The sequence below is a fragment of the Arachis ipaensis genome, chromosome B8 (assembly GCF_059453495.1).
Source record: "Arachis ipaensis isolate K30076 ecotype BB chromosome B8, ASM5945349v1, whole genome shotgun sequence".
Taxonomy (NCBI): domain Eukaryota; kingdom Viridiplantae; phylum Streptophyta; class Magnoliopsida; order Fabales; family Fabaceae; genus Arachis; species Arachis ipaensis.
The window spans coordinates 109,161,119-109,171,779 of NC_142443.1; the positions used below are offsets into that span (position 1 = coordinate 109,161,119).

At 33.9% G+C, this 10,661-nt stretch overlaps 1 protein-coding gene across 1 annotated transcript; it reads right to left on the bottom strand.

The window, feature by feature from the left end:
* Window positions 1-5,545: 5,545 nt before the first annotated feature.
* On the bottom strand, window positions 5,546-8,205 carry LOC107613494 (uncharacterized). Its single transcript, XM_088497622.1, has 4 exons — window positions 8,181-8,205; window positions 7,219-7,277; window positions 7,033-7,117; window positions 5,546-5,935 (listed from the first exon to the last, which is right to left on the bottom strand). Exons 3-4 carry the CDS (start codon window positions 7,087-7,089, stop codon window positions 5,546-5,548), a joined length of 447 nt encoding a protein of 148 aa, XP_088353748.1. The 5' UTR covers window positions 7,090-7,117; window positions 7,219-7,277; window positions 8,181-8,205.
* Window positions 8,206-10,661: the final 2,456 nt, after the last annotated feature.

The window sequence follows — 10,661 nt, forward strand, 5'->3', positions numbered from 1 at the left end:
TACACCAGAACAAATCTAGAATCAAATCAAGGAGTAAGGAATTTGTGAGAAAGGCTATAAATAGTGATAAGGATAACCGTTTCAAAAGGTTCATGATGCAACGAGATACAGAACCAATTAAAGGCATGCATGAATGATAAGATAAAGGGTGGGCGAATAAGTCAATCACATTCCAAGAAAGAAGTAAAGAACCAGGAATCTCAATGCAATCGATAGAGAAAGAGATAATGCTAAGCACGAGTAAAGAGCATACGTCAAAATAGAACCATTCCCTAAAATTACGTTTCTAAACTAAACGATCCCCATCACTTGTCATTTCAAATTTGTCTTTAATAACCTATTAGTGTTCCCAATACACAAACCCATAGTATTAGGTTGGCCAAACCAGATACCACGAGACGTGCATGGTAGACTAACAGAATTAAATCAGTAGACGGTCATGTGCATAAAGCTCTAGCTCTTGTCATCCGGACAAGACCTAATATAAGACGGACACTCAAAGTATGCAATTGAAGCATAAGCAGTCCATCTCTCAGGCTCACGAGGACGAACTGCTCTGATACCATAATGTAACACCCTAATATTCAAATCCTTATGCTCGAGACATAAGTTAATGATAATAAGGTGGTACGATTCAAGGTGGATTATAATACATAAATATATATATATATATATATATATATATATATATATATATATATATATATATATATATATATATTAGTTGAAAGAAAGCATTAAACGAGAAGCCTAAAAAGGAGTAAAATAAAATCGCGAAACGGAACACTCACATAGTGACAAACAGAAGATAAAACGTATTCGGATAGCAAAACAGGATAAGGTATAAATAATAAGGAAGAATATAATAAAGACAAGGTACTATATATATATATATATAGCCACAAACAAGTATAATAGCCACTAGTCGCGACTTGCGAAGTTTAGGTCGACTAGGGTACAGGAAAAAAACTATTTTGATAACAGTATTTCCTATCTCTCCCAAAATATACATCAAAACCTGTATAGGCAAGCTTTCCAAAATGATAAATACATATAAGTAAGTTTTGCAAGATAAATAGGGAGAGATTCTAAGCAAAAGTAAAACAGGAGTCCAATGATCTTCGCTCTTTCAGATGAATCACAGCTCACTGCTGAGCTTTAGGACCTACATCTGAAAAATAAGAGATATATACAGAATGAGAACCCTCGACCCATGGGTTTCCAGTACGGTAAACGTGCCAAATAAATAAAATGCACTATAATAGGAACTCATTAAGCATCCTAATCTTCCTTTCATCAAATATTCATCCTAGGTTCTCACTAATCCAAAAATAGGCAACAGTCATAAGCGAATACTAGATCTATTTTATCTTTCTCATCTTTTCCAACTTTTCAACTCTCCAACATAATGAACCCAAATCAACTCCAGTTACATATTCACACACAACAATTTCAAACCTACTCCTTTTACACATTCCAACTCAAATACATCCATCCCACATTTCAAAAAACCTCATTTTCCACTATTTCATCAATTAATCAAATTCTCATACATTGCATACCAATTCTTCATTCAATCTCATATATTATCATACAATTCAATCATCACTTACCATGCTTACCTTTTTCCGACTTCCGACCCAAAATCCACGGCCTCCGGCCCAAATTCACAATTTCAATGCATATCCACAAACCAATAATCATTATCCAATTCATCAAATTTTTCAGTACACCAAACATACAATTTCACACAATTCTCAACCCAATCATTAATTTACACAACATATCAACTATACATATTAATACCAACCATTTACACAATCCAAACTTATTCCTAGGGGAATCTAGCCTAGGAATTCTCATCGCACCACACGGTACTTAAATAAAACTTAAAACGTACCTTAATGACGGCGGTTCACACCCAAACACATTATAACTCAAGCTTCCAAGGCTTTTAATCATCACCAATAAGCTTTAGCCACCAACACCTTGTTCCAAGTGCTCCAAATACACCTAATAACACTAACATAACCAATTTCACATATATACATTAATTTAGAGTTCATAAAATTTAATAAACCACAAGAGTTTGAGAATTTCTTACCTTAGCCCATACGAAATAGCAATAGAATCCACTTAGAATCCATGTTAGAGTATCCCTAAATAACTAAAATCATAAGATTTCAATATTAACTACCCAAAAATGCATAACAGTGAGAAATTTCGAAAATTAGGCAGAGATTTCAGATTTTCTTACTGCAATACTTATATAAAAATGAAGAGGACGAGGAGAGCAATGCGTGGCCACAAACGGCTTGTCTATCAGAGCTCCAGAGAGAAAGTTTTAGAGGTTTGAAGTTGATGGTGGCTAGGGTTTCTCTCTTCCTCCTCTCTTCACCATTTCAGTGTGTTTCTCTCTTGAAAGGGGGGGGGGAATGGGTTGTTTTGTGCTGAAATGAGTTCTTATATAGTGTCGACTTGGGTTCACTTGGGTCCGGTTCACTTAGTTTAGTCCGTTGGTCCAATTTAGGCCAAAACATTTAAGATTAGCGTTTTAAATCTTGCTTTAGATATTTTTACTTTCTAAATCATAAATTCTAACTTTTTAATCTTTCTAACTCATAAATTATTTTCCTCAGTTGCGGTACCGGACAGATCTCAACCGGTACTGTCGGTCAAATTTCTATTATGCGTTTTCACATAGAAAATTATGTTTTCCAACTCATAAATATTCACTAAGTCCAAATATCATATTTAATTTTTCAAATTATGATTCTAAATTTTTTCTAGCCATTTTTTTCCATATTTAATTTATTATTTGTTGTGCAGGAACTCCACAACAAAATACTCCCAATCTTCAACAGATGGCCAATAGAAGTAAACCTCATAATACAAACAACTTTAACAAACTAGAAATACGGAGAAAATCACAAGTCAAGAAGCACACACACAATCACAGAAAACACATACCACAAAGAAGTATGCTCAAACAAGCAAGACAAACAATGCATATGATGCATGCCTTTTCTATTGGTCATGAGCTCATGTGTCGGTTACTTTACTAGAACCCAACACATCCAGTAGCTAACCCAAATATCGTCTCTCTGAACATGCATCCACACTCTTGGGATACAGTGTCCGTCACACTCTTAGGATATAGTGCCTGCCACACACATGGGATATAGTGCCCTCCGTATTTTCTGGGATAAAGTGTTCCCACACTCTTGGGATATAGCGCCTGCCACGCTCTTAGGATATAGTGCCCGACACACTCATGGGATATAGTGCCCGACACACTTTACAACAGAGAGAAAACTTAAACATACTCATCACTAATCATCAGCATTCATACCTCATTTATAATATTCATTATTAACTCATAATCATTTAATCATCAATCATATTTCAATAACAATTCATCATTTCAGCCTCATACATCTCATACTCAGTCTTCCACACTTTCTCAGCTCATTTAATATCAACTTAACTCCAAAATCAAGAAAAATCACTTTTCAAATCGCTTCCAATAAATCAGACCAACTCCAGCAGCAAAAATCATTTCTTTAATAATTCTAAATCAGTTAATATAATTCTTAAAGCTTTTGAAAATTCTATTTTTACTCCCAAAACAATCAAAACACCTCAACTAGTTGTTCATACATAACCAAATCAAAATCTCAAACAAACAACAAAAACTCAACAATAATTCAACATAAACTCATTCAAAATCAAACATTAATTAATGAAACCAACATTTACTTATCAAATTTATATTAAATTGTTATAAAATTACCAAATCCTACCTTCGTACAAAATTAAAATAGCAGAAGCTTTGGAAAAGCTTTTTTATTGGGCTGCTGAAGAAGAAAAATGTCAGAAATCATCTGTATTTTTTAGAACTCTAATTGGCCGAACTTAAAAAAAAAGGAAGCTACGTCACCGTCAACTTCTATCGAACAAAAGTGATACCAATACATAGAGAAAGAAGATACGAACACTTTTATCGGATTAAATTTTTTATTGGAGTTACGAATTGAAAAAAATCGAAACCGAAAGTTTTGGTGAAGGTCGCGTTTCTTCAAGGAAAGCTTTGGTCTCTCTCACCCACGGTCATTTCTCTTTTTTTTTTTTTTTTTTCCCTCAATGAACCGCTGATGATGATTATGACTAAGGGTGATAAACTGATAATAATTGGATTTGTTTGGTGACACATAGGGCCTTATGTGTTATTGGTTTTATATATATATTTACATGCATACTACACCACCTATTTTTTTTGTTACGTTCTTTGATTCCCTTAAAGGCTTTCGGCCAATGAGAAGAAAAACTATTGATAATAATAACAATAATAATCATAATAGTATTATAGTGATAATAATAATAATAACAATAATAATAATTAATTTAATTTTACTTATTAAAATAATTTTTAATAAATAGTTCAAACTAATTGAATCAATCATAATTAATTTAGACTTTAATAACCATAAAATTAATTTAATTATTTTTAGTAATTTAGTTTTTTAAAAAATAAAAGCCTCCAATTAATAAAATAAATTATAACTTATTTATATTTATATTTTTAAAAATGTAGGTCGTTATATTCTACTCATCTTACAAAAATTTTCGCCCTCGAAAATTGATATAATAAAATAATTTCAAGTTCTACAAAAAGAAACTAGATTCATGAAAATAATACAAGCAACATCAAGAATGAACACTCGAAAAGATTTCAAGTGAATAGATAAGATCACAATTAGGCAAAAATATACATGAACGATAAGGTGTGGTTGAAAGAAGTAATCAAATCACATTTTAAGAAGGGAATCCCAAACAAAGAATTCTAATAAAAATAATGAAATAAGAGATGACACCAAGTCACATGACACGAATAGAGAGTATACGTCGAATCAACTCCAATCCATAAAACGTAACTTCTAACGTTTTCAAAATCCGTTATTCGCATCACCTATTAATTCTCACTACAACATTTTCAGGTTGAGGCAACATTTAAAAAGTGTTGCCTAAAGGCTGACAAAAAGTTGCTTTTGATCAATGGCAACACTTTTGGGCCTAAGGCAACGTTTTTGGTCGGCGTTGCATATGCAGCCGTTGCCTTAGATCAAGGCAACACTTTTTTGTTTCAAAAGCAACGTTTTTGAGAGCAACACTTGGTAAGTGTTGTCTTTGGTTGAAAAACAACAACACTTCAAAGGTGTGTTTGAGACAACACTTTTGCAGTGTTGTCTCCTCTCTCGTATTTTGGTCACTACTAAAAAATGTTGCCTATTTGCAATAAAATGCAACTCTTTTACATGTTGCTTATAAGTTGGAATTTGCAATCCTTTGAAGTGTTGTCTATTTGCAATAAAATGCAACTCTTTTACATGTTGCTTATAAGTTGGAATTTGCAATCCTTTGAAGTGTTGCCTATTAGTTCTGAATATGCAACCCTTTAAAATATTGCCTTTTCTTTTGGATATGCAACCTATACAAGTGTTGCTTTTTCTTTTGGATATGCAACCATACAAGTGTTGTCTAATATTCAACCTATACGCTCTTCCTGATGCCAACTCATATTCTTAGCGGTCTTTGAGCACATGAATAGCCTTTGAAGCCTGGGAATTAGGGGAAAGTGCCGTAATGTCTTTGCAGGAATGTTGTGAGCTTTCTTTGAAGATATGTCACCTTCAACTACCGCAGGCTCAATCCAACGAGAAGTTCCACATTCATGGCAACATGTTTCATTCTCGTGCTCTTTCCAATATAGCATGCAGTCATTTGGGCATGCATCAATCTTTTTATAATCAAGACCTAAATCTCTCACCATAGCCTTGGCTTTGTTGAAAGAAGAAGGGAGATTCAAGTTAAGAATAGCCTCTTTCAACAACTCCAGGAGGGAAGTGAACGAGGCATTGCTCCATCCATGTAGACACTTCAACAAGTATAGTCAGATGGTGAAAGATAACGTAGAAAATCCCTTGGCATTAGAAAGGAAGGAAACAGAACTTGAACAATGGAAGAATGGGAATAACTCTAGAAATGCCATTGAATCACAGAAAGGAAGAGCTATTTCACCTTATCGCTTGCCCAAATATGGAAACAGTAGTGCCACCATGAAATCAGAGACTTGTCAGAGACCAACACCAACAGATGATAAAACTTTTGAGGTTATCCAATGCATATATATTTTTTTTTAACTTGAAAAGTTGAATAACTTATACGTATGAAAAATTCAATTTTATTTTTGGGGTAAATTTTAGTATTTTTTATTCGAAGATTTCAATAACATGCATATGAAAAATTGAATATTTTCAGGGGAGGAGTTGCTCATTGGGTAAGCAAAGAAGGTCAAGGTTCCCTTCAGCATTGGATTCACCAATGGCAAAAATGAAAAATATTAATCAAAATATATTATGTAGTAGTTTTAGATTTTGTAAGACACTGTTGATATTACTGCACTTATTTAAGCTTTTTTTAAGAAAAAAAAGTAATAAATTAAATTTCTAATTAAATTACTATTAAAAGGAAACAAAGCATGTGATGATGCAAGTATTGGTCTTAGCAGTTCCAAGAATGGATACAACTAACCATCCTCACTAATTAAAATAGTTATGTTCTTAGTTACTTCTTTCACATTATGTACCACCACCGCCCCTTCATCCTTATTACAAGAGGTTAGTGTGATATACCCAAGTAATAGCTTCTTTTTCTCATTTTTTTTCATGCTGTAACTTTCATACCAATAACAAAGCTAACACATGACACAATCTTCTATTAATATGAACTTGCCACTCGTCATCCGGCCTGATTTTGACTCAACAAAATCATGGTCACCGGAAAGGAATTAAGATACAAAACCAGAGAATGAATAATTAAGATACTAATTAAGATAAGTTATTATTATTGGTTGTGTTATGCAATTCAATCTGAGGCTGCCTAGGGAATAAAGGAATCCCAAATGTGAAGCATGACCATAGTATGAACAGAAATAAATAACAAACTAACTTTCCCAGTAAAATATGAACCAACCTCAGGATGCATTCGGTATTGGGTCTTCAACATTTTAACTGGATAGCCAGCTTGCATCAATCTTTCAAATAAGCTTGTGCCATATCTTAGAGCATGAAACAGAAAACAGCACAAAAGTAGGGTATTAAGCAGAAGAATAGTTTTATTTAGTTAGAAGATATGCTTATCATCAAAAGAATTGTTTACCCATGATTCTTAGCAACATCTGAAATTACAGTTGCTGGAAGCTGTGCAGGATCACCAACCTTAAAACACAAATGCCAAAAATTAAAGTAGCAGTGGTGATAACGCTATACCAAATATGACCCCAACAGTGCTTAGTCCAGAATATTTAAACAAGTTCAATAACTGATGCACAACAACACATCCATTTTGCCAGGCCCTATATAAAATATCAGTAAATTCATATTACTAGAAATCTCATTTCTAAATATCATGCCAAGTCCTTTGGGTTAGGAGTTACAACAAATAAAGAACTTGCTTTCTTTAAAGATGCTGTCTCAATGTATCTATCTTGCTTGAAACTTGTATTACATATATAATCAGTTAGTTGAGTTATAACATGCAAACTGGGCATTTTAAGACATACTTGCAACTACATATTGTAAAATACAAACAGTCCAGGATCCTTTGACGACAGTGGGGTGGTGAACAATACCAGAAATACTTTTTTGCATTGATTGGCTAATGGCACAAGGGTCGCAGGTTCCACCTGTTAGTTATAATAATAATAATAATAATATAAACTCAGAAATAAAGATATAATCTTCTCATTTTATTTTCTGTTAGTTATAATAGAACTTTGTTTTTTGCAGTGGACTGAGGAATGAATGCAGAAGTAAAAGTAGAAATGAGACGATCTGATAAAAGCTGAAACTTATAACAGCCAGCTATATATTAGTTTCGCATATAATACTTTCCCTGTTTCCCAATTGCTAATCTCAAAATATCAGCACTACTTACCCTGTTTCCCAATTTCTACAGAGTACATAGAATGAAAATAAGCTAAAATTCAAAATCATAATAAAAGAACCAAAATAAAATGGTACTGCACAAAGCTATGTATGTAAAAATAAGTTTAAGTTTAACTAGAAGATTTAAAATACACATGCAGTTCCATTAAACCCACACAGTGACAGTAGAGTTACCTCAACACTAATACACACAGCAACAAGTTTCATATAACCAAAAATTAGGATTCAAAACACAAAAATAAAAAATAAAAACAGAGGTAAAATCATGAGTATCAGCGGTGATGAACCCTAGCAGAAGAATGCTGGCAAATTAGAAGAGATCATAGATGAACGGCAAGCAAAACCTAAAGACTTTATAGATCTGGTTACAGAATACACAAATATACACAAATATGAACGGCAAGCTTGAAACAGCAACATTATTACCAAAAACTCTATAATAACAACGTCAACGTTATTAAAATTAGGATTCAAAATGAAAAAGAAAAAGGAATAGGCAGAATCATAGGTACCCGATGATGAACAAGCGAGCAGAAATGATGGAAGCTCGAACTGCTAGCGAAGACGATCGAAGGTCAAACGATGGCGACGCGAGCAGAGAGGAACACAACTTCAGAAGTAACGATGAGGAAATGCAAGTCAGCGACGAACACGACGGCGATGCGAGCAGAGTCAAGCACAACGGTGATGCGAGCAGCGACAAGCACAACAGCGATGCGAGCAGCGATGAGCACGACAGTGCGCGAACAGCGACAAGCACGACGGCGATGCGAGCAGAGAGAAAATCGAACAAACAAGGGTAAATCGCGCAGAAGGGTTTGAAATGGTTGGGGTTAGGGTTTCTAATTGAAAATAAGGCTTGGAATTTTGTTTTGAACTCAGTAGGATTTGAATCAGTGCAGAGAATAGTCGTCGGTGGTTTATTGATGTCGTCACGGCTGCGCCACCACGCTGAGGAATTGTAGCTGCTGCTATGGCTAACAAGTGCAGCACCTCTCGCACAATGAGAAGAGATGTGGGTGGGTTTCGGGTTCTGATTTGGATTTGGGCTCTTATTGGTCCAGGTCCTTGGCCAAAAAAAAATCAATAAATAATATATAAATTATAAATATGTATTTTCTGCTAAGTTAAAAGAAGGAAAAAATATATTTTTGTTAAAATATTGGAGAGAATGTCAAAATTTTAGAGAAAAATTTTAGTTGAGTTTTGGCAACATTTATAATGAGAAGCTTATTAAAAATTGTAAGAACAACACTTATAAAGTGTAATATATAAATATCACAAATGTCGCTTGTTTAATTTACAAAAGCAACACTTTTTACTTGTACTTTAATTGATCAAAAAGGAACATTTATAGTGTGTTGTTAAGAAAGAGTTGCAACAGCTTTATTTTTATGTAACAAATATTAAATGTTGTCTTTAGTTAGTTTAGATAACACTTTTTGAGTGTTATTTGCAGGATATGTTGCAATAGCTAAAAAATATTGTAGTGTCTATTTTGCCTATGACAATCTGTTAGTGTTTCTATATATATAAATCATTAGTATTAAGTTGGCCAGACCTAATACTATGAGGAATGTAATGGTCGACTAACAACATTAATCAATAGACAGTCATGCATCTGAAACTCAAATTCTTGTCATTAGGACAAGTCCTACTGCATGACAGATACTCAGAGTATGCAGTAAAGCATAGTCAGTCCATTCTCAATGCTCTAACAGGAACGAACTGCTCTGATACCATAATGTAACACCCTAACTTTTAACACCTTATGATCGTACTAGAAGCCTAGGCGTTACTTACCTTTAAACCTTTTTTATTTTATACTATATTTATTTAATATTGAGCCTTTGTGAATACGAACCGAACTTTTATTTTAGAAAACGATGAGTCTGTACTTTAAATTATTTAATCACAAATATATATATATATATATATATATATATATATATTCACATAGCATTAAATACATGGACTTATTTCAAGATTCTCAAAAAATAAATCCTACCCCTCTAAAAAATAAAAACAATAAACGACGAGGAAAAAATAAAATCTAACAACTCAACTCGTAAACATAATCTTCTATGCTCCTGTAGTTTCGCATTACACCTTCGCACCTATAGCTGAAAGGGGAAGGAAATAAGGAGTAAGAACTGGGGAGTTCTTAGTAGGGTCGGGGTAGTTAGTTAAGTCTGTTTTATTATTTGTTACGCAGGAACTCCACAACAGAATCCCAATCTTCAACAGATGACCAATAGCAACAAACTTCATAATACAAACAACTTTAACCAACCAGAGATACAAAGAAAATCACAAGTCAAAAAATACACACACACGCACAATCACAGAAAGTACATATACCACAAAGAAGTATGCACAAACAAGCAAGACAAACAATGCATATGATGCATACCTTTTCTACTGGTCGTGAGCTTACGTGTCAGTTACTTTGCCAGAACCCGACACACCCGATAGCTAACCCGGATCAGATATCGTCTCACTGAATATGCATCCACACTCTTGGGATATAGTGCCTGTCACACTCTTGAAATATAGTGCCTGCCACACTCATTAGATATAGTGTCCGCCGCCTTTCCTAGGTTAAAGTGTTCCCACACTTTGGGATATAGCGCTCGTCACGCTATTGGGATATAG